At 38.3% G+C, this 25,654-nt stretch overlaps 1 protein-coding gene across 2 annotated transcripts in view; it reads left to right on the top strand.

Moving 5' to 3' along the window:
* Positions 1 to 25,654, top strand: part of PCNX2 (pecanex 2) — a 409,093-nt gene that overhangs the window by 218,225 nt on the left and 165,214 nt on the right. For both annotated transcript variants that reach the window (XM_056113571.1, XM_056113570.1), the window contains 2 exons: positions 16,840 to 16,932; positions 17,943 to 18,093. In XM_056113571.1, the coding sequence (XP_055969546.1) occupies positions 16,840 to 16,932; positions 17,943 to 18,093 (244 nt within the window). The remainder of the gene's footprint in view (positions 1 to 16,839; positions 16,933 to 17,942; positions 18,094 to 25,654) is intronic.

Below are 25,654 nucleotides of genomic sequence, written 5' to 3'. Positions count from 1 at the left end.
GTAGTTGGATTCTGTTTGCTAGTAGTTTGTTGAGGATCTTTGCATCTGTGTTCATCAGGGATATCGGCCTATAATTCTCTTTCTTTGTGGTATCTCTGTCTGCTTTTGGTATCAGTGTGATATTTGCTTCATAGAAACTGTTCGGAAGTGTTTTTGATATTTCAATTTCGTGAAAAGCTTAAAGAGCATTGGGAGTAAGTCCTCTTTAACGATTTGGAAGAATTCACTAGTGAATCCATCCGTAGCCCTGAAGTTTTAAAAGAACCATTTCAATGCTCTTTCAGGATTAGGGGAATGAGACCTATCATTATTACTGGTATTTTGCATATTGAATATGACACGGGAAATTTGCTAGACTCTTCTGTGCGGGCAGGATACTTCTGGTAGCCTGCCAGGTTCTCCAAAGGAAAATAAGATAATAAGATGTCGCACAGCCATGAATGGGGCAGCCTGCGTCTGGGAGCTGGGTTTTATACTCTCTGTGTCTTGGCCATTGATAGGACCAAACTGGCGCTGGCAGCAGCTAGTGGGTGTGACGCCTACATACTGGATGATGGAGGGTCTAGGTGGAGAAGGCCCAGTCTCAATCCGTGTAGGCTTAGAGACCTCAGCCCCAGGACCCACATGCCTGGGTTCTTCTGCCAGTTCTTTCATGCATGAGGCCCGTCCGGACGTGTGGAGAGTGGTCCCAGCATGGCCGTGGCTGGCTCCGAAGGTCCTCAGCTGCTGAAACTCTGCTCGGGGCAAGGGGTGAGGGGAGAGAAACTCAACCCTCCCCCCTCCAAGGGGTCCCAGTGAGGACAGCCAGGTGCGGTGGTAGGAGACTCTGCCACAATAAATTGTTTTTCAAACACAGTGCTAAGTCAATTGAATATGTAATGTTAAACCAGGATATCTTCATTTTCTTATTTTAAAATCAGAGCATAAAGGGATTCATAAAAAGAGCCACAATGGATTTTATATGTTGATATACTAAGTGATAATATTGATATTCATTAACTCATCATTAAAACATCAGGTGCAGCACAATTGAATGTATTATTTTAGAATTTCTGGCAAGTAAAACAAGTAGATCATATTACTATATGCATATAGAAGATGCAATAATGTTTATTAAAATTGATTGTGATTGATTTGGTATTCTATAAAAACCACCAGGGGAGAGAAAATTTTGAAAAGCAAAGGCATTCTGACATATCTGAAAAAAATAATTTAGGAGTTACAATAAAATAATCACACTATAGCAACAAAATATCCAGATAATAGGGATAATGTGACAAAAACAATAAAATGTGAATGAAATATCTTGCCTAAATTTAGGTGGATAGAAGACCCTAGTGGAGTTAGGGTAAGAAATTCTTTTTGACCCAACAGCAACTTGGGTCTTAGTCTGGGACCCTCAAAATGTGAAGGAAAGAAATTAAATCCAAGGATGCCCAGTGGTGGAGAGTATCTACTCATCAGTCTGGGACTCATAAGGGCTTAGCTCTCAGGTTGAAGGTGAACCAGAAGAAATTAGTTGATCCTTCCCTGTGCCAGGGGGGATACCAACAAGCTCACCTTCAATACTGAGTACAGAAGAATTGTTAGACTGGGAGATAGCTCAATAAGCTGTTTTGCATGCTTTCCAGAAAGGACATATAGGTTTGATCCCTGATAGCACATTGAGCTCTCAGGTCCTCTGAATACTTTGAGCAACTTCCAAGCATTGACAGAGCTTGAAATATTCTCTGAGCATGGCTGTATGTGTACCACTCCCAAAAGGAAATAAAGTATTTATTTTACAGTTAGAATGTTACCTTAAAAATAAAAAAAAATACCTTGAATGCTTGAGATCTTATTTTGATTGAGAGAGAAAGAGAGAGAGATTGATTCTAGGGAATTATTGCTAATTAAATTTTCATGGATTTTTAATTCTAAGTTCCAATATCTGGAAGACTAAAGACCATTGACTTTATAAAGCTAGTTTAAAATTGTTCCCAAACTAAGAGCATCTCATTACAAAATAATAATAATAATAATCTTGAATCATCTCTAAAAGAGTTCATCTTCCGAGGTTTCAAATGATTCCTTTAACGAACTTTCTAAGTGAAATGAAAAACTTGCAAAAAAAAGAAATGAAACAAAACTATAGAAGACAATAAGAAATGAGCAAAAGTAGGTGTACAGATATTTCATATACTTCATTTCATCACACAAATATTTTAAAAAACAATTCTATTTTCTATGTTTAAGAATTAAAAAGATAAGAACAAAATAATAGAAAATATTTAAAATTTTAAGCTTATTTAAAAGAGAAGTAGAGCTTTCTTAACAAAAAGCAAATGAAAATATATTAAGAATTTTAAAACGGGTCAAAATATAGACAGAGACAGAGCAGAGGAGAGTTCACTCAAAAATTTAGTGAATTGAAATCAAAGGTAGAAGGAAGTTTCTAGAATAGACTTGAACTTAGAAAATATGAAGAAAGATAAAGAGACATGAACTGGGAGTAAGAAAGCTAGAGTAAGATAGTCTGGTACTTATATAATAATAATTCTGTAAAGAGAACACTTGATGTTATAATTTCTGTTAAAATTTGATATTCAATACTTAGTGGGTGAGCACGAAGTGTGCGGATGTGGCATGTGCTTTCAGTACCTTCCCAGGCTACTCCAGCAGAGAAACAAAGAGATGGTAAAAATGGCCCTTTTAATGCAGAGGTGTTAGCATACTTATAGAAAATCAAGGTATAGGACTGCATATAGGTGTGATTGATCATTTACAGAGTTAAAGCATTCCAGCAGAGGCAATTATCTTGGAGGGATTAACTCAAGGAGATGCTCAGTTTCTCAGGGACACCTATTTTGATTTTCTCTTTCCCTTTAGTTGTACATATTAAACAATTATGTTTAATTTTTATTAATACTTGCAGTTATTTGGATAAATACAGTAAGATATATAGATTCCAACTCCTAGTTCTCTGGGCTCTTGAGGGCAAGCAAGTCTTTTGCTGTAAATCCCAGACTCAGTCTTCAGACCAGTTCAGCTTGTTTTTCCCTATGGGCGTCCTGTCTCTTAAGTTATAACAGTTTGCAGCAAGACCATGTTTTTATGATTTCTAGACTGTTCCTATTTGGATGACAGTATAGCTTTGCCACTCGCCCAGGGTCCATGCTAGTCCCATGGCCAGACCTTCTTTTGTGAGGTGTTATTAACTGAATCCTGGATCAAGTAATTATGACGTATGCCCAAAAGTAGATATATTTCAGAGTGAATCAACTTCTAAATATTAGGAGCACATCATTAACAGTCTTTCTGTATTTAAGCAAAGAACATTCCTCTATAGTAAAAAATATAAAAAGGGGAAATAGAAAAGCAGGTAATTCACAACTAAGTTCAGACTTCTCAGAAAGTTTTGTCAACCAAGACTGACTTGGGGAATAGTGACAATGAGAGATAAAACACAACGGAAAGGTTAAAGATAAACTCAGGGTATTAGGGGTGCTCACAAGAGCACTGTAAGTTTCTTTGGGTGGGAGTGGGGAGGAAAAGGGACAATTCACTGATGAAGCCTAAAACACTTAGGATATTAATCCAATAAGTGTGGTGTTTTATGAAAGTTTGTTAGAATTATTGAAAGGCAGATCTAGAGATTTGAGTTCCAATGAGGGCCAGAGTGATTGTATAGGGCATTTGCCTTGCACGTGGTCAACCCCGGTTCAATCCCCAGCAACCCTAATGGTGCTCTAAGTACCTCCAGGAGTAACCCCTGAGTCTTTCTGGGTGTGACCCACAAAAAAACACAAAAATTCCAGTTACCCCAAAGTGTTCTCTGGAGCTTGCTTGGAACCATCTAGGGAAGTAGGAGTACTCTTGGGCGCAATTCATAGGCATTTTGTGTTTGTTCAATTAAAAAAGTATATCTCTAGGGTAATATACTTTAAAAATTAAAATGAGTATTTTTTTTCTGTTTAAAGTCCTATACATCTGGGAACCTAGTAAAGGCAATCACAAATGACAACTGTTTAATGTATTTAATATTCGAAAGAATGTAACCAAGTTACACACTAGAATTCCATACTCAGTTCAAATATCTTTCAAAAATTAAGAGATCAATGAAAATATTTTTGACAAGAAAAAACTGAAAGAACCTCACTAAATTTAATTCTCAAAGATGAACAAAAAAATTATTTCAGATTCAAAGTCGAATTTTAAAAAATAGCACTGTAGCACTGTAGCACTGTCCTCCCATTGTTCATCGATTTGCTCAAGCGGGCCCAGTAACGTCTCCATCATGAGACTTGTTACTGTTTTTGGCATATTGAGTACGTCACGGGTAGCTTGCCAGGCTCTCCAAAAAAGGCAGAGGAATCGAACCCGGCTCGGCCAGGCCGGCTGCATGCAAGGCAAACACCCAACCACTGTGTTATCACTCCAGCCAGAAAAAAAATCAAATTGCAGAAACACTGTAAAAGTTTATCTAAATAAACATTAACTAAAAAATCCATTGTTAAAATGTGTTTTTGGCTTTAAAAAGCAAAAATAGAAATACAAATACATGACATTCAGTTTGGATGGGAAGAAAAATGATTCCCAGACTTGAAGTTTCTTACTAATGCCTAAGAGATAAAGATACTGATTTACTTTAGATTATAGTAAATTGAAGTGTATACATGAAATAGTTTTGTAACTATTAAGGGAAACAATGTAACTTTCAATTCTGTATAAAGAGGAAAATGATAAGAGGAAAAAAAGAAGTCCTTCATATGTAACAAATGATAATAGGAATTCTATGTTGTCCTATACATAAATGTCAACTTTATTGAACAAATCAAAATCTTTGTTCAAATTAAAGAGAATTAATTTCTAGACATAGAAACTTTAGCACTGTAGCACCGTCCTCCTGTTGTTCATTGATTTGCTCGAGTGGGCACCAGTAGTGTCTCCATTGTGAGACTTGTTGTTACTGTTTTTAGCATATTGAATACACCACGGGGAGCTTGCCAGGCTCTGCCGTGCAGGTGGGATACTCTCAGTAGTTTGCCAGGCTCTCCGAGAGGGATGGAGGAATTGAATCTGGGTCAGCTGCATGCAAACAAATGCCCTAACTGCTGTGCTATCGCTCCAGCCCAGACATAGAAGCTATAAAATAAAACTAAATAAAACATACACACTCTCTTAGACTTAGGTTAAGTTTGAATTCCTAAATTTTCCTCATCATAAAGGTAAAAAGGTAAAGGCCCTCCCGTTGATCGTCGATTTGCTCGAGCGGGCCCAGTAACGTCTCCATTGGAGACTTTGTTGTTACTGTGTCTGGCATATCGAATACTCTCGGTAGCTTGCCGGGCTCTCGAGAGGGGCGGAGGAATCGAACTCGGGTCGGCCATGTTGGCCGCTTGTAAGGCAAACGCCCTACCCGCTGTACTATCGCTCCAGCCCTCCTCATCATATTCAGTTAAAAATCTTTCATTTCTACAGGGCTTGAGAGATAGTACAGTGGGGAAGGTCTCTTGCCATGCTTGTGGCTGACATGGGTTTGTCCCGAGCATCCCATATGTTTTTGAGCACTGCCAAGAGTAATTTCTGAGTGAAGAACCAGAAGTAAGCCCTGTGTACATCCAGGAATGACCCAAACGGAAGCAAAAAAAGTAACAAAAATGTTAACTTCTATATGTAAGAAAATGATATAGGTTTCAACATGATCAACAGAACTGGGTACTAGGAAGTTAAGGTTGGTAGGGATGGGGTAGGGTGGGTAGACCTTGATACAGTGGTGGAGGGACTGACACAGCAGCACCACAAGTCAAAAATTACAACTTCAATGTATTGTTATCTATAGTACCTAATAAAAGCTGATTAAAAAATTAATTTAAATTTTAAATGATTTAGTATAACATTTATTGCTATTTTGAAAGTTAATATCGTAAATCAACATCTCTTATCATTTCATTTTTAAATTCTAGGCAAATAAAATTGATATATATGATTTATAAACAAAATATTCAGTCGCTAAATATTCTATATAAAGAAATGTAAATATATCTTTTTGTTGTTGTTCATTTATATTAGCACAGAATAAATTAATGGCATTGCCAATTGTGACAAGATGAGATCTTTTAAACATTGTTTGAATCTGTGTAAATTACAACCATTAGGGAAAGCATAATTTGTGAAGTATTATAAAATATTTATAACATGTTGTAGCAAATCTACATCTCAGAGTTTTCCAAGAGAATTAAATCAAGATATAAAGAAGTTTTAGTTGCATAAAGATCTGTCACTGTCAAAAGAACAAAAGCAACCGATGCTGGCGTGGATGTGGCAAGAAAGGGACACTCCTTCACTGTTGGTGGGAATGTCCACTGGTTCAGCCCTTCTGGAAAACAGTATGGACGATTCTCAAAAAATTAGAAATTGAGCTCCCATTTGACCCAGCAATACCACTCCTGGGAATATATCCCAGAGGCAAAAATGTATAGTCGAAGTGACATCTGCACTTGTTTGTTCATTGCAGCACTCTTTACAATAGCCAGAAACTGGAAGAAACCTGAATGCCCAAGAACAGATGACTGGTTAAAGAAACTTTGGTACATCTACACAATGGAGTACTATGTAGCTCTTAGAAAAGATGAAGTCATGAAATTTACATAAAAGTGGTACAATATGGAAAGTATCATGCTAAGCGAAATGAGTCAGAAAGAGAGGGATAGACATAGAAAGATTGCATTCATCTGGGAGATATAAAGTAACAAAGTATGAGATTAATACCCAAGAATAGCTGAGATCAGCACCAGGAGGATTACTCCATAACTTAGAGGCCAGCCGGGTATCCTAGAGGAAAGGGCAGTTCAGATAGAGAAGGGAGCACCAAATAAAGGATGTTTGGAGGATCCTCCCAGGAGGGGAGATGCATGTCGAAAGTAGACTATGGACTGAACATGTTTGCCACTCAATGCCTCTTTTGCAGACCACAACACCCAAAAGGAGAGAGAGAACACAGGGGATTGCCCTGCCACAGAGACAGGAGGGATGGGGGGATGGGGGTGGGAGGGATATTATCCATGGTGGTGGAAAATGGGCACTGGTGGAGGGATGGGTATCTGATCATTGTATAATTGAAACCAAAGCACAAAAAATTGTAAATTTACAACTGTAAAAAAAATAAAATAAAATAAAGGGGAAAAAAAAGAAATATAAAAAGTTAAGAGCACAGTCAAGGAACAAACTCTGTCATGATCCCAAAAGCAGTAACTGACCCACAAAAGAAGTAACTGAATGAGGAGTGTGATGGGGTTAGGAAAGACTATCTAGACCTGAGAACTGCAGTCTGGAATATATAGTGAGTTGCCCCAGGAAGAGCCAATCTTTAAGCTTAATATATCTCTTACTGTATTCATACAAAATGACTAGAAACACTAATAAGAAGTAAATTTAATATTATCGCTTAAATAGATTACCAGCTAAAGAAAGGAGAAAGTAATATGCTCTTAGATGGAATCCAGCCCTTGAGCAGATCTCCTAGTAAATTAGACTGCTGAATCCCCAGGTGAGATTTTGTCCTTGAGTTAATCTCCTAGAATAACTTCCCCTGAAGGGGAGGCTTTACATCTGTTTATTGCTAGGATAATGTTCAACCACACCTATGTGTACCTCAATCTTCATGATTTCTGTATAACAGCTAATGCTATGAGACAAAAATGAAAATAGATTACTTAGCTAGTAATCCTTTCAAACAATCATATTAAATTTACTTCTTATTACTGTCTTATTTAATAAATAAATAATCACTGATTACTAAAAAAAAAAAATCTGTCACTGTCACTGTCCTCCTGTTGTTCATCGATTTGCTTGATCGGGTCTAGTAATGTCTCCATTGTGGGACTTATTGTTACTGTGTTTGGCATATCGAATACGTCACAGGTAGCTTGCCATGCTTTGCCATATGGGCGAGATACGCTCGGTAGCCTGCCAAGCTCACCGAGAGGAGTGGAGGAATCGAATTCGATGCATTAACATAATGATAATTTATTATGATTAAAAATGAAATGCAACCTGATTTTTAGCAGTCAAGGATATTTGCACAAACTATATAGCATATTAATTCCATCTACTACAAGAGTGTTTATATTACCCACTGTGTCACTGTTTATATATATTTGTACGTGAAGATGAAAATTTATTTAACCATTAATCACTATTACTGTCACTGTCATCTCGTTAATCGTTGAATTACTTGAACGGCTACCAGTAACATCTCTATTCCTCCCAGTCCTGAGATTTTAGCAACCTCTTCTTATTTGTCTTTTCCCAACCACTGGAGGGTGGGTCAGGGTCAGAGGAATGAGACTTCTTGTCGTTACTGTATTTGGCATATCAAATACACCATGAGGAGCTTGCCAGGCTCTGCCCGTGTGTGCGGGATACTCTCAGTAGCTTGCGGGGTTCTCCGAGAGGCATAAATAGTAGGAAGGGTCTTATAATGTGTCCTGCAGCTGCTTTGCGGAAAGCGGTATGGAGCATGGTGGTGGTTGGGCAGTGGAGGTCAGCTGCTGGAGCTGGGTCCCTTGGGGTAGGGAGGGCTTTCACCTGCCCCACAGACTAGCTCAGAGTCGGAACCATTAATAAGTCAGCTTATATAACAATGTATATTATGAATTGTATAATATTATAAGTTGAATAATTAAATATTACATATTATTTATACAGCTACTTAAGTTCCTGCTTATGAGCTCATTTCAAATTATTTACACATACTATGTAATACCCCAGAAAATAATTTTGAAAAAGAGTATTATATGGAACTAGATTAGGTCTTTATAAAACATGCATGAAGAAAACTTATGTACATCATGACGCTAGAATCCTGGTTCAGGGGTTCAGCATTAACAAGTAAAATTTCTTGCCCAGAACATGTAAAACAAGTGAAACACCATGAGGTACACTTGTAGATTTACAAATTTTTCTGCTTGGGTTTCAGTTAAACAGTGATCAAATACCCATCCCTCCATCAGTGCCCATTCTCACCAACCACTGAACCCAGTATCCCTCCCATCCCCCATCTCCTCCTCCCACACTGCCTCTGTGACAGGGCATTCCCCTTTGTTCTCTCTCTCCTTTTGGGTGCTGTGGTTTGCAAAGGAGGCATTGAGAGGCAACAATGTTCAGTCTAAAGTCTACTCTCAGCACGCATCTCTCATCCTGGGAGGATCCTCCCAACACCCTTTATTTGGTCCTCCCTTCTTTATCTGAGCTCCCTTTTCCCCTAGTGTGTGCGGCTGGCCTCCAAGCTATAGAGTAAACCTCCTGGTACTTATCTCGGCTATTCTTGGGTGTTAGTCTCCTATTTTGTTACTTTATGTTCCCCAGATGAATGCAATCTTTCTCTGTCTGTCCCTCTCTTTCTGACTCATTTTGCTTAGCATGATACTTTCCATGTAGTACCACTTGTATATAAATTTTATGACTTCATCTTTTCTAACAGCTTCATGGTACTCCATTGTGTAGATGTACCAAAGTTTCTTTAACCAGTCATCTGTTCTCAGGCATTCAGGTGTTTTCCAAATTCAAGCTATTGTTAACAGTGCTGCAAGGAACAAAAAAAGTGCAGACATCACTTCAACTATACTTTTTTTTGTCTCTCTTGGATATATTCTCAGGAGTGGTATTGCTGGGTCAACTGGGAGCTCAATTTCTAATTTTTTGAGAATCACCCATACTGTTTTTCAAAAGGGCTGAACCAGTCGACATTCCCATTAGCAATGAAGGAGTGTCCCTTTCTCGCCACATCTGTGCCAACACCGGTTGCTTTTGTTCTTTTGGAGGTGGGCCAGTCTCTGTAGTGTGAAATGATATCTCATTGTTGTTTTGATCTGCATCTCCCTGTTGAAAATGATGTAGAACATTTTCTCATGTGTATTTTAGCAATTCAGTTTTCTTCTTTGAGAAAGTTTCTTTTCATTTCATCACTCCATTTTTTCATTAGTGAGACATTATGAGGTACAGCTGTAGATTTACAAATTTTTGTGCTTGGGTTTTAATTATACAATGATCAAATACCCATCCCTCCACCAATGCCCATTTCCCACCACTATGGATCCCAGTATCTCTTCCACCCCCCATTCCCCCCATCCCACCCTGCCTCTGTGGCAGGGCTATCCATTTTGTTCTCCCTCTTTTATTGGGTGTTGTGGTTTGCAAAAGAGGCAATGCTGTCACCCCATTTTTGATGGGGTTGGATGTTTTCTTCTTGTAGTGGTTCAACCAGTATTTTGTATATTCTTGATATATCCTTGTTGGATGGGTGTTGGGAGAATACCCTTTCCCATTCTTTAGACTGTCTTTGTATTTTGGTCACTGTTTCTTTTGAGATGCAGAAGCTTTTTAGTTTAAGATAGTCTCTGTTTTCACTTGCTTGGCCAGTGGCATGACATCTTTGAAGATACCATTAGTTTCAATGTCATGGAGGGTTTTGCCCACTTTGTCTTCAGTGTACATTATGGATTCCGGTCTGATGTTGAGGTCTCTAATCCATTTTGATCTTACTATTGTACACGGTGTTATGCAGAGATCTGTGCCCATTTTTTTGCATGTAGCTGTCCAGTTTTGCCAGCACAATTTGTTAAAGAGGATTTTCTTGCTCAACTTCCCATTTCTTGCTCCCTTATTAGATGATCATATGCTTGGGGGGAGATATCAGTATATTCAACACTGTTCTGTTGGTTTACATCTTTGCCTTTGTTCAAGTACCATGCTGTTTTAATTATTACTGCTTTGTAGTAGAGTTTGAAGTTAAGGAGGTTGATTCCTCCTATTTTCTTTTTTCTAAGCATTGCTTTAGATATTCGTGGGGGCTTATTGTTCCATATAAATTTCAGGAGTGTTTGCTCCATTTCTTTGAAGAATGTCATGGGTATCCTTAGAGGAATCGCATTGAATTTGTACAGTGCTTTGGGAACTATTGCAATTTTGACAATGTTAATTCTTCCCATCCATGAGCAGGGGATATTTTCCCATTTCCTCGTGTCCTCTTTTATTTCCTGAAGTAGTATTTTGTAGTTTTCTTTGTACAGGTCCTTTACTTCCTTAGTTAAGCTTGTTCCTAGGTAGTTGATTTTCTGGGGCATAATTGTGAACGGGATTTTTGGGTATTGATTTTATAGGTTGCATTCTTTTTTTACATAAGATTTAGCATTGTAAATTCACTTTTAGACTTAAAATATTTATCAAAATAAAATATTTCCAGAATTGCTATTCATTTTTAAAATTTTTTGAATTTATCACCGTGAGGCAGCTACAAACTTCCATGATTAAGCCTCAATAATATGAGAGCACCTATAATGATCGAGCACCTATCCTTCCACCAGTGCACATTTTCCACCACCAGTGTTCCCAGTATTCCTCCTGACCCCTAGCCCCATCCTACCCCCTCCCTCTGTGATAGGCAACTTCCTTTTTACTCTCTACTTTTGAATATTATGTTTTGCAATACAGATTTTAATAGGCTATCATGTTTGGTCCGTAGTCTAATTTCAGCGTACAGCTCCCATCCCAATCGATCCCTCCAACCATCATTTATTTAGTGGTCCCTTCTCCATATCAACTGTTCCCCCCCCCCTTCCCCAGCACATGAGCCCTGCTTCCAAACCATTGAGCAATTTTCACTGTACAGATCTTGCACAGATTTTGGAAGCCAAATTTATGTTAACATAGTTTATATATTTGATGCTATTGTAAAAAGTGCTTTAAGGATTTAGTATATGAAAATTGCTCAACATTATTAGTGACTGGAAATTCAAGGGAAAGCTAAAGACATTATCTGATTCTACAATACCAATATTTTAAGACTTCACAACGTTGCATGCTGACATTCTTGACCTGATAATTCTGTTGTCAGAGATGATCTTGTTGACTTTTATTCATTCCATGAATTTTATTCATTAGATAATAGCATTTTTTCACTGCATTACACATCCACTGAAATGTCTAAAATAGAAACCCTGACTATGTTGTTAGTAAAAATATCGAGCAAGCCCTGAGCCTCTTCCTGTTTGTCCTGAACGCCATGCCCAGTTTTCTTTTCCTCCCAGGTTGTAACCCCCCCAAAACACACACACACACACACACACACACACACACACACACCAAATACTCGTAGGTGGTGTGGCCTCTGCAGATGCAGGCATGGCCTAATTTTGTGCGAGGACACTCACACAGCTGCAGGTAAATTATAACCTCGTTTAAACATCTTAGTCTCCATATCACCACACCAACATGAAGAAACAATGCAAATCCCAACCACAATGAGAGGATGATGAAAAGAATCCAGAAGCCTCATTAGCTGTTACTCACGTAAGGAAGCTCTCTTAGAAAGAATTCAGATATGAAGTAATGAAGATGTTCAATTAATTCAATGAAACAGTGAGACAGATATCGAGTAAATTAAAGGAGGACATGAAAAAAACATTTGAGAAAATACAGGAAGAAATGAGAGCAGAAATTGGAAAGCTATGCACAGAAATGTCACGAATTAAAGATTTTGTAGATAAAATAAAAAGCTCAGTCTGTGCCCTCAACAGTAGAATGGCTACAGCTAAAGACAGAATCAGTGAGACGAGCTGCAGGAAGCTACAGGTAACAACAAACAATGGCAAGAGACCTCAAAATACCTCTAGAATGAATTAGAGTAATAGGGGATCATTCCAAGAGGAACAACATTAGAATCACTGGAGCAACAGAAAGTAAGGGAAACAGTCCCAATGAAAAATCCATGGTTATACAAATCATTGCTGAAAAGTTCCCAGAGCTGAACAATGCAGTCATCCATATTCAAGTAGCCCGAAGAGTGCCAGCTAAAAGAGCCCCCAACAAAAACACTCCAAGGCATATCATAGTTAGAATGATGGGTGCCACGGATAGAAACACAATACTGCAAGCAGCAAGGTCAAAGAAGGAAATCACATACAAAGGAGCACCCCTTAGATTCACAGCAGACCATCAGAGGAAACCCTCCAAACCCGAAGACAATGGTGGTATATAGTGAAAAAAGACTCACTGAAATGAATGCTTCACCAAGAATACTTTATCCGGCTAAACTCTCACTCAAACTTGAATGAACGGTACACTATTTTGTGGATAAACAACAGCTCAGGAACTTCATAGGCTCAAAACCAAACCTAAAATAAGGGCTAAAGGGGCTACTATAAGCAAGAAAAACCCCTATGAGCACAACAATCCCTTACGGAAAGATGATACTAAACCCCATGACAATAATCTCTCTCAACGTCAGTGCTTTAAATTCACAATTAAGAGACACAGAGTGGCAAAATGGATTCATGGATATTATGAATTATGAGAACTAAACATTCTCCTCCTACAAAAAACACATCTGAACAATTAGAACAAACATATACTCAAAGTCAAAGGATGGAGAACAATCCTGCTAGCAAACAACCCCCTCAAAAAAGCTGGAGTGGTCTTACTAGTAATGGACAACATAGATTTCAGGTTGAAAAACATTAGAAGGGACAGAGAAGGCCATTTTTTATTAATCAAGGGATTAATGGGCTGGAGTGATAGCACAGCGGTAGTGCGTTTGCCTTGCACACAGCCAACATGGCCGACCCGAGTTTGATTCCTCCACCCCTCTTGGAGAGTCCGGCAAGCTACCGAGAGTATCTCGCCCGCACAGCAGAGCCTGGCAAGCTCCCCATGACGTATCCGGTATGCCAGACACCGTAACAACAAAGTCTCCAATGGAGACGTTACTGGGCCCGCTCAAGCAAATCGATGATCAACGGGAGGGCCTTTACTTTACTTTACTTACAAGGGATTAATACAGCAGGAAGAAATCACACTCCTAAATGTATAAGCATCCACTGAAGGACCAGCCAAATACCTGCAACTGCTAACAGACCTTAAGAAGGACATTGCAAGCAACAAAATAGTAATTGGAAACTTCAACACAACCTTATCACCACTAGATAGATAAAGAAGATTAAAACTTAGCAAAGAAATAATGGCTCTGAAGAAAGAAATAGAAAACAGACAGCTAATAGATCTATACAGGACTTTATACCCACCAAAAAAGAATACACATTCTTTTCCAGTGCACATGGGACATTTTCCAGAATAGACCATGCACTGGGCCACAAAGCATACCTCAATAGAATCAGAAAGATAGACATTGTGTCAACTACCTTCACAGAAAACAGTGTGCTGAAGATAGAAATTAATCATGTACAGATGCAAAAAATCAAATCAAACACCTGGAAATTAAACAACTCAATGTTGAACAATGAGTTGATTAGGAAAGAAAACAAGGAAGAAATCAAAAGATATCTGGAAACAAATGAGAATAAAAACATGAACTATCAGAACTTATGGGACAAAGCTAAAGCCATGTTAAGGGGGAAAATTATAGCTCTGCAAGCATTTCTCAGGAAGGAAGAAGAGATCCCAATAAAAAACTTGACTTCACAGCTCAAAATCTTAGAGAAAAGGACCAACAAAAAAAGTCTATACCAGGCACAAGGAAAGAGATCATAAAACTTAGAGCAGAAGTCAACGACATGAAATTCCAAAAAACAATCTGAAAGATCAATGAAACCAAGAGCTGATTCTTCAAGAAAATAAATAAGATAGATTTATCACTAGCAAGACTCACAAAGAAAGAGAGAGAAAGAACCCTAATAAACCGAATCAGAAATGAGAAGGGTGATATCACCACAGAAACCAAAGAAATTCAAAAGATCATCAGAAACTACTTTGAAAGTCTGTATCTCACGAAACAAGAGAACCTAGAAGAAATGGATAAATTCCTGGATTCCAATAATTTCCCAAGACTGAATCAAGAAGATCTAGAGTACCTGAATAGTCCTATTAATATTAATATATCTCGAGAATCCTAAATCCTTTACCAAAAAACTCCTAGAAACAATAGACTTGTATAGTAAAGTTTCAGGCTATAAAATCAATACCCAAAAGTCCATGGCTTTCCTATGTGCAAACAGTAAGAGAGAAGAAAGGTACATGAAAAAAATTCCATTCACAATTGTGCCCCAGAAAATCAACTACCTAGAAATCAGCTTTACTACATACAAGTATCTCTACATGGTAGGTATCATGCTAAGTGAAATGAGTCAGAGAGGGACAAACATAAAAAGACTGCACACTTCTGGGGAATATAAAGTAACAGAATGGGAGTCGAACATTCAAGAATAGTTGAGATAAGTACCTGGAGTTCTGCTCCACAGCTTGGAAGCTGGCAGAACATGTTGGGGGAAAAGGCAGCTCAGATAGAGAAGGGAATACCAAGTAAAGGATGTTTGGAGGACTCGCTCAGAATGCGAGAGCATGCTGAAAGTAGACTATAGACCGAACACGATGGCCACTCAATACCTCTATTGCAAAGTACAAGACCTTGAAGAAAGAGTGAGCAAAAGGGAATGCCCTGCCAGAGGCGAGGTGGGGTTGAGGGGGTTGGGGTGGGGAAGTGGGAGGGCTACTAGGATTATTGGTGGTAGAGAATCGGCACTGGTGGTGGGATGGGTACTTGACAATTGTATAACTAAAACACAAGCATAAGACTACAACAGTACCTCATGGTGTTTCACTAATTAAAAAAAATGGAAACTAAAAGCATGGTATAATCATTGTGATAAAAAATAAAGTTACTTATTTTAAAAAATATTGAGCAATTGGAATGTTCATAAACTATTGGGAATGCAAAGTGCTTGCAGTGTTAGTATAGGAAAAGTCTGGGGTCAAGTACCTATGTGTCAAATTTTCTAACACTCATTATCAAGAATTAGTGAGCCTCCAATGATTTAATGGATTCTGTTGGTGTAACAAAATTATAGGGAAACACTAGACCAAATCCTCTCAGCCACACACATTTCTGCATGGGAAGCTAGGTCCTACCCTGAGACAATATTCTGACCAAATAAATCCCAGTGGAAGAAGAGAAACACATCTAGAGGTGTAAGCTCAGAACACCATATCCATCCCTCTTTTTTTCTCAAGGCTATCTTTTGCTTTGACTTTGAGCTATACCGGGCACATTGGTAACTTTTATTACAGTAGCAATGCTAGGTTATAACTGCCAAACATATGCCATAGTAGGAAACCAACAAAGCCTTTTAGACTTTAGCTTTTGAGGAAAATATCAAGAACAAAACCTGCTTTTCAGTTTGAACTTGAACCTGGGATCTGGGATTTTATAAAAATACATAGCCAGACCCCACTCTTGGGAATTTACAAAAGAACAATTTTTTAAAAATTTTTATTAGTGAAACACCATGAGATACAGTTATAGACTTAGAATTTTTTGTGCTTGGATTTCACACAATGATCCTGCAGCATGCTTTACAATAGCCAGAATCTGGAAAAAACCTGAGTGCCTGAGAACAGATGACTGGTTAGAGAAACTTTGGTACATCTACACGATGGAGTACCATGTAGCTGTTAGAAAAGATGAAGTCATGAAATTTACATACAAGTGGTACTACATGGTATCATGTTAAGTATCTTGTTAAGCAAAAGTCAGAAAAAGAGTCATATAGACATAGAAAGATTGCATTTATCTGGGGAAAATAAAGTAACAAAATAGGAGACTAACATTCAAAAGTGACCGAGATTAGTACCAGGAGTTTTGCTCCATGGCTTGGTAGCCAGCCACACACTCTAGGCAGAAAGGGAGCACAGATAGAGAAAGGAGCACCAAATAAAAGGGTTGGGGGGATCCTCCCAGGATGGAAGATGTGTGATGAGAGTAGACTATAGACCGAACATGATTGCCACTCAATGTCTCTTTTGCAAACTACAAAAGAATAAATTTTATGACCTATTTTGTCTTTACAGAAGGAGATCTTAAGATCGGACCTCATTATCTGCTCATTGGCTGCTGTTTTGTCATTTGCAGTCAGTGCCAGTACTGTGTTCCTGTCCTTGAGAGTATGTATTATTCAACCTATGTCTCTTCCCACCTCTGTTTTCTTAAAGCTCCCATTGGGAGTTCCAGTGTATTGCAGGAGAGTGAGCCCAAGGGAAAATCTTGTCATTTGGACAATAAAGGTACGTTCATGTACCATTAAGAACAATGTCCAAGGTAAGATTTGGTTCCCATCACAGATTTGAATCCCTTGTTTAAATCTTATTGCTTTTCCATCTTGAGAATTTAATGTGCAAGGGATGTTGGACATCTTCTAAAATCCTTCGTAAAACCAGTAAGTAGGTTGATAATAAGGCATGCTAGCGGCAGTTTTCCTAAGCAGAGGAAAAACTGATTGGTTATCAGGAATGTTAATGGTTATTAACAAATGGTTATTAGAACATTATTATTAACAAAATTATTATCAAAACCTGATTATTAACAAAATGAACATGATTATTAACAAAATGGTTATTGGAACATGATTATTGGGACATGATTATGATTATTGGAACAAGAGTTCAGTTAGAAACATAAAAGTAGAGCATTTCAGATGGGATTTCTGGGTTAAACATCTTACAGAAAGTTAACATCTCTCTGTAAAATTATTGTGCATATTAGGAATATATTCATGAATATATATCATAATGGTTTGATCCAAAATCTTATGCCTTGTGAATTAAATATAAAAATGTACATGTTCTATCTTTAACAGGAAAAGTTTATTAGGTAAATTTGTTATCCCTCACCTCTTTTAGGGAAAAATAGCATTCCAATAGACAGAATATTCCTTTGGCCTCTGGACTTGCACAGATTTATTCTCTGCATAAAGACGGGTTCTTTATGCTTAGCAGTTCCAGAGATGTTTTATGCCATGTGGAAGAAGTTCAGAGGTTTGCCACAAGAGTTGGGTTTGACTATTTTTAAGGAGGAGTTGGGGGAGGGTGACAAGAGTGTGTTGTCTTAGTCATTTGCATGCCCCCTTCCTTTTCTTGTAAACTAAATAATGATTTTTTTCTCTCTTTTATCACAGCCATTTCTCAGCATTGTGCTGTTTGGCCTTGCTGGCATGGTGGGATTTGTGACCCATTACATGCTCCCTCAGCTCCGAAAGCATCATCCATGGATGTGGATTTCGCACCCTGTTCTTAAAAACAGAGAGTATCAGCAACAAGAAGTGAGAGGTTAGTAATACAGCCCTCAAAAGAAAAAGTGTGGGTCCAGAGTATTGGTACAGGAGTTGACACAAGGCAACCCCAGTTCAATCCATGCACTGCATATGGTACACCACAAATCATGGGTGCAACTGCACAGGTGATCTACACCCCAGCACCATATTGCCAGTCCCACTCCCCCCATAGCCCCCACACTTTTTGGAAGCTCCTCTCTCCTCCAAAGTATTGTTTGGCATTCTTTTCCCCCTAACTTTTCAAAAGAAAAAATAGATTGAGGTACTGTGATTTACAGTATTGTTAATGATGGTTTTCTGTGCACATAATTTGAGCATCACACCCATCTCAAGTGTGCCCACCTCCCTCCTTCAAGGATTCCAATGTTCCTTCCTTTCTACACCAACCCCACTCCCACTCCCAGCCCAAAAACTTATTTCGTGGATCAGCTCCCACTTTGTGTTGTCTTTGGTACTTTGTTGCAATATTACCATATTACTGTGAACTTTAAGTCTCACATATGGAGAGATAATTCTGTATCCTTTGCCTTCTGACTTTCATTCAGTATGACATCTTCTAGTTCCAGCCATGATCGATATACTTTATTTATTATTTATTCTTAATGTAGGAGTCTTGCTATTTATTAATCCATTGATTAAGCTCATTGAATTGGGCATGAACGTCACATTACTTTTTTAATGCAGAATGTTAATTTTATTTATTTGTTTATTAAATCGGGGCTGGAGCGATAGCACAGCGGTAGGGTGTTCGCCTTACAAGCGGCCAACATGGCCGACCCGAGTTCGATTCCTCCGCCCCTCTTGGAGAGCCCGGCAAGCTACTGAGAGTATTCGATATGCCAAACACAGTAACAACAAAGTCTCCAATGGAGACGTTACTGGGCCCGCTCGAGCAAATCGACGATCAACGGGAGGTCCTTTACTTTTACCTTATTTATTGAATCACTGTGAGATATAGTTACAAAGCTTACCTGTTTGAGTTTCAATCATATAATAATCGAACGCCCAACCCTCCACCAATGTCCCCAGTATCCCCTCCCATCCCACCTCTGGCAGACAATCTCTCCTATACTCTGTTTTGTATTGTTTGTTATAGACTTTGCATGCCGCTTGCTACTGCAATTCTAAAATTTTCGATAATTAGGATCTGGAGAAATCTCTGCAGCAAGCTGCTCAGTTCAGAGATTCTTTTATGTGTCTCTGGATCATGGCTGTTAAACAGCTTGCGTAGCAGCCAGAGGCAGTTTGTGGGCATAACCTTTAGGGTCCCATGGGGATGGGGGTGGGATGAGAGGGATCGGCCCATTCCCTATCCCTTCAGGTCTGGAGTTTGTCGTCACTGAACTTGCAGATGATATTGCACTTTTCATTGGGTTCTGGAAGTTCGCAGTCACCAGGGTTCTTGGGGGGCAGGTGGAGGGACAATGCCTGCTCCATCTGAGGCACCCTGGAGGCATCTCTGCAGTTGGAGATTCTTTTGTGTGTCTCTGAATCATGGCCCTTGTTTCCATCTTTTCCAGAGTAATAAACTATTGGCATATGCCCGCAGAACTTTCCCACTTGCTGTAGCAAGCCACACCGTTGGCCTTAACCACAGCTTTTGATCTTTTTTGAGATTTATGGGTCTCTGAAATAAGGCCAATAAATAAACTTTTATAGCTGATCTGGAGGTGTTTGTGGGTGTGACCCCCACATACCTAACTTTGGGCCATTTCTTGGTAAACTTGGCCCCAAGTTGTTGTGATCTGAACAAAGGCACATAGGCAACTTGGGGGTGTCAGGAAGCCTGAAGGCACCATCAGGCTGCTGATGCACTAATGCCACAAGTACAGACTAATCTGCTGTCAGCACCATACCCCCAGTTGATATACTTTAAATGGAGTATATGGACTTTAAATGGAGTGTGAATGTCCTCAATGATATACTTTAAATGGAGTGTGAATGTCCTCAGTGCTATAGAATTTTATATTTGCACATGACTCCAATGTAGTGTTACATTTGAAAATTTAACCACATTCCTTTCTTTTTTTAGCAAAAAAATTTTCAGTATACAGTATCATTCCCAGAACAAAGGAGCAGAATAAAATATAAGTATGGGTTATCGAAATAACAAGTGGTTTATCAAATAACAACAAATTAATAAAAAATTAATTTATAGTACTAAGACATAAAGAGTATGCTTCTCCGGTGTAAAATTATTAGTGAGACCAGGCATAATGAAAGAGGAGATCGTTTGTAGAGACTGTCAATTATGTAATTGAGAGAAAAAAATTAAACCAAATTAGGGCTTTGAGTCCTTGCAGCAGATTAGCAGGTGGAATTCAAAAAGAAAGATCAGAGTGAGCAGTTTACAATTTAGGAAACTAAAAACTAAATTTTAAGTATGGTTATTTTCTTTCCTGAAGTATAGCAGAGCTTATTTAAGTAAAATCATTAAGATATTTAAATCCTCCTAGTATTTTCAGTACAAGATTTAACAACAAGTAGTTGTTTTGTGAGTTGATTCTTGAATAGACAAGTAATCAGATGCCTGAGGGTTTGTCCTACAAAGCAGGCCAGAAGTTCACACCTATTAGAGTAGTCTCCTGCAGAGCCTACATGAAATGCTCCGCACTTGCCTACAACAGTTGTTTATAAGTCACCTGAATTCTAGCCAAGAGTAATGAATTTGACCTATTAGGCTTCTAATGAGAAACATTCCATTGCAAATCTATGTGTTTTGAAAGAAAATGCATATACTTAAGTTGGTTTGAACTTACTGAAGATTGATCTTGATATTCTGAGTTTTCCTGCCTCATCTTCTTGGCCTCTGATTTTTAATGAGAAAACTATGCTCAAATCTTCTTTCTTCTTGGGCTGTAGACTATAATAACCAGAAAAGAAGGATGAACAGAGCAAGGCTTCCAAGTCTCAAGTGGATGACCAGAATTCCTTGGTTTTATAGCAGACTTTGCTAATTGAGAGCATCCAAAATTTGGATCCACAGCAGATACATAAATAAATCTATGATAAAACTTTTATTGAAGACTATATTTTTAAGGCAATTTTTTTCCCTCTACCAATGTCACTAGGTTCCATCCCACCCCACTTGCCTGCATCTTTAACAGGCTACATTTTAAAGTTTGGTTGTTGTTGTTGGATCTCATAAATATACAGTGTTGTTGGCTTGTGGAATAACCACGAGATTATATTGGATTGTAACAGGTTTTAAAAGACATTTAGATACAGCATTTTAGGCAATGAATTGTTAATTTATTCACAAAAAAAATGTTTTTCATGTTTTATTGATTTGTTGTTGTTTTGGGGTCATACCGGGAAGAGCTTAGGTCTTTCTTCTCACGCTGTGCTCAGTGATCACTACTGGTGATGCTTGGGACCATATGTGGTGCTAGGAATTAAAAGTAAGTCAGCAGTGTGCAAGGAAAGCACTCTAATCTCTGTACTATATCTCAGGCACCTTATTACTTTTTGAAAAATATACTAAATTTCCAAATGACCCAAGTCTGTGAATAAATGAGATGGGATGACTGAAACTTGGTTTCTGCCACTGGATTTCTCGTTATATAACAATTTTTTAAGTAAACTTTTGGAATTGCTGTAGTTTCTACACAATGATGGACACAAGTTCTGTCGTTCATTCAGAGTTAGGAGAAGGCTCACATCTTAAGTGCTTTGATTTTATTTCATATTTATTCATTTATTTATTTTGCTTTTTATATCACACCCAGCAATACAAAGGGGTTACTTCTGGCTCTGCTCTGAGGAGAGTGTTTAGGAGTGCTCTGCTCTCCTGGTGGTGTTCAGGGGACCATATGAGATGCTAGGAATCGAACCTGGGTTGGCCACATGAAAGGTAAACACCCTACACACTGTGCTATTGCTCCAGCCCCATTATTTCATATTTATTGATTAAACTTTTACAACTGCTTGATTAATACCTGGTTCAGCATAATAGGTGCTCAACATTGGTTGAAGAAACAAATTATTAATTCTTTGTAAATTTAAGTGACTTGATTGGAGACAGCTTTGTTAGGTAAAGGCTGGTTTGAAGAAATTAAGAGTACATGTATATAGTAAAATTCATTTTAAAAAAAAGTTTGTGTTGGAGCTGGAGCAATAGCACAGCAGGTAGGGCGTTTGCCTTGCACGCAGTCAACCCGGGTTTGAATCCCAGCATTCCATATGGTCCTCTGAGCACCGCCAGGAGTAGTTCCTGAGTACAGAGTCAGGAGTAACCCTTGTGCATCGCCGGGTGTGACTCAAAAGGAAAAAAAAAGAAAAACGGTTTGTGTCTTTTGATTTTGATTCTCAAAACTGATTCACCAATGAATTCTGAATTTGTAATTTCTAAGGTTTACTTTGCCTTTCAAAAAATCTTCCTACATAGACATTTTTTGCATATACGAGGCATTATTCTGAGATATCTTTGCTTTTACCGATATTTTTGGTGTACAAGTAATACACAGAGTAAAAAAATCAAATAGAATCTATTGTAATGAACAGCTTAGAACTGTACGTTGTTCTGTCTCTGATTCTCTCTGCATTGTAGCACGGTTCTCCTGTTGTTCATAGATTTGCAGTAGCAGGCACCAGTAATGTCTCCATTGTGAGACTTATTGTTACTGTTTTTGGCATATCAGTATGCCACGGGGAGCTTGCCAGTCTCTGCCATGAGGGTGGGATACTCTTGGTAGCTTACCAGAGTCTCTGAGAGTGGCAGAGGAATTGAACCAGGGTCAGCCACATGCAAGGCAAACGCCCTACCCACTGTGCTATCACTCCATTGTTTAGTTCTTGTGGTATAAAGACTATAAAATTTGAGGAGTACAGCTTCACACCATTGTAAGTGAATAAGCCTTACCATACCTATCACCAGGTGATTATCTAGTGCCTTACCACAATCAAATTGACCTCCCCTATGTAGAATTTCCTTCCTTTCTCCCTTCACCCGCTGGAAACTTCATAATTTGAATAGAATGTAGGAGTTAATGTTTATTGTGGATAGTTGTTTGCTTTGATTATTCATATTTCACAAATAGGAAAAATTATTGTGTCTTTTACTTCCTGACTTTCCTTCTTAGCATATTCACCTCTAGCTCCATCCATTTGGTTTCATATGGTACAACTTCATTTTTCTTCTTTACCAGTTTTACTGGGGTACCATGATTTATAATACTGTCAATTATATTTTTCATATCATCTAAATATCACACATATCACCAGAATGCTAGTGCTCTAAGGGTCACTTTAAGCCAACTCTTCACCACTATGTAAGATCAGTTCTATAGACAAAATCTTCAGTTATGATGCCTTTGACCATTTGTTGTTCTCTACTTTCTTTCTCTTTCTACTTTTTATTTATGTAGGATTACTGCTATTTACTCAGCCATTTATTAAGCTGATTGAATTAGACTTGAACTCCACGTTACTTTTTAATTTTAATTTTATTAATATTATTATTATTATTATTTTAATCATCGTGAGATACAGTTACAAAGCTTTTCTGTTTGAGTTTCAGTTACACAATGATCAAACAGCCAGCTCTACACCAGTGCACATCTTCCACTACAAAAACCTTAGTATTACCCCCATGCCTTTCCCTACCTCTATGGCAAACATACTCTCTTTTGTATTGCTTGTTATGAATAGCATAAGATGTTGCATGGCTGCGAGAGCAGCCGCATGCTCCTGGAATTCTAAAATGTTAGATAATTAGAGTCTGGAGAAATCTCTCCAGCGAGCTGCTCATTTTAGAGATTCTTTTGTGTGTCTATAGATAATGGCCATTAAGGAGCTTAAGTAGCAGCCAGAGGCAGTTTGTGGGTGTGACTTCCAGATCTCATTGGGATGAGGGGGATGAGAAGGACCACCCATCCTCTTATCTCTTGAGGCCTGGAGTTTATGGTCACAGAACCTGGGCACCTGCACTATTTCATTGGGTTCTGGATGTTGGTGGTCACTGAGGTAGGGGGCAGCTGGAGGGACAATGCCTACTCCCATATGAGGCACCCCAGCGAAGTCAGCTTGACTTAAAGTCTGGAGGATCTCTGCAGCAAACTGCGTCAGAAATCAGTCTGTTGGTTTGAACGTTATCTTATTAATGATTCCTTATATGATTGCTTTCAAAAATGAACTATTGCTCTCCTTTCCCGTCTGTTTCTGCTACTCTGACTATACATTCACATTCCACATAATCTTTTAGTTTACCAGGAAACATACCTTTAATCAATTAAACATACCTTTAGTCTAGATGGGGTTTCAGGAGACCAGCAGTGAAGCCAGGTTTGAACTATAGTAGGGAAAGGTATAAATGAAATTGCATTTTCTCAGCTGAAAATAGAGAGATGCAGGAATAGCCTAAAGAAGTAGAAACCAGCCCTGCAAACAATATAAATAAAAATAGCTTGGAGGCAGAGCTCAATAGACAGATGCCCATGGAAAGATTTTGCCTCTTCGAAAGCAATAGGATATCTACCTAAGCATACATTGGGATGCCAATAATTGGAACAATATTAAAACACTAACATGATAAACCATGAAGTGTTGAAATATAGCATGTGATATATGCATGATGATGCTGCAGACAGTTTGCATGCCTCAGCTGCAGGCCATGAGGCCACTGTGTTGACTCCTGATTCAGTCTCTCTGATGTACATTATAGATATGACTTAAAGGGTAAATTTTCTATGATATTTTGATAGAATAATATATGGAGATTGCAGTCATCAAGTGGAGAAGGTGTTTAAGTAATATTAGAATTTAAATGATACAAATTACACTTTAACTGGAGAATTATTGAGAAATAATTGTGAACTTACTATGTACTAAAGAATCTATAGTGCAAAGAAATGCAAATAGAAGTAAGAATTATGATTCTTGGCAAGGTTGCTATTCTAAAAAGCATCTACTTTCATGTGCCTTTAATTAGAACATCTGAAAATTTCTCCTATTCCTTTTTCATTTTGTTGTTTTGCTTTTTGGAGGACACATCTGGATATACTCAGGGCTGACTTCTGACTCTGTGTTCAGGGATCTCTTCTGACAGACTTGGGGGTACCATATGGGGTGCCAGGGATTGAAATCAGGTTAGTTACGTGTAGGGTAAGGTCCCTAACTGCTGTACTATTACTTCAGCACTTACTCTAAACTTTTTTTGCGTGTAAAAAATTGATAAATGATTTCATCAGCATTTTCTGCTTTAAATATTAAGTTCTGTATTGACTAAAGATCTTCAAGGAGAGACATTATTGCATTCATTCATCAAGGAATTTGTTCAACTTTTTCAAGAGATGTGAGGGGTACACTTTTATTCTCACTATGTTAATTGGAAAAAAAGATAGTACAATGAATAAAGTGCTTGCTTTGCACATGGCTGACCTAGGTTCAATCCCAAGTACCCCATATGGTTTCTTGTTTCCTATAAGGAGTGATTCCTTAGTCTAGAGTTAAAAATTAGCTCTGAGTACTGCCAGTTGGTTTTGGGAAAGAGTTGAACAGTTTTAAAATCTGAGTTAGACTTTTCAGCAAAAAAATTCCAGATGGATTAAAGATATTTT

Source organism: Sorex fumeus, unplaced genomic scaffold, assembly GCF_029834395.1.
Source record: "Sorex fumeus unplaced genomic scaffold, SorFum_2.1 ptg000021l, whole genome shotgun sequence".
NCBI lineage: Eukaryota > Metazoa > Chordata > Mammalia > Eulipotyphla > Soricidae > Sorex > Sorex fumeus.
Note: the sequence above shows the minus strand (reverse complement) of the source record. Positions and strands in the feature narration are given on the sequence as shown.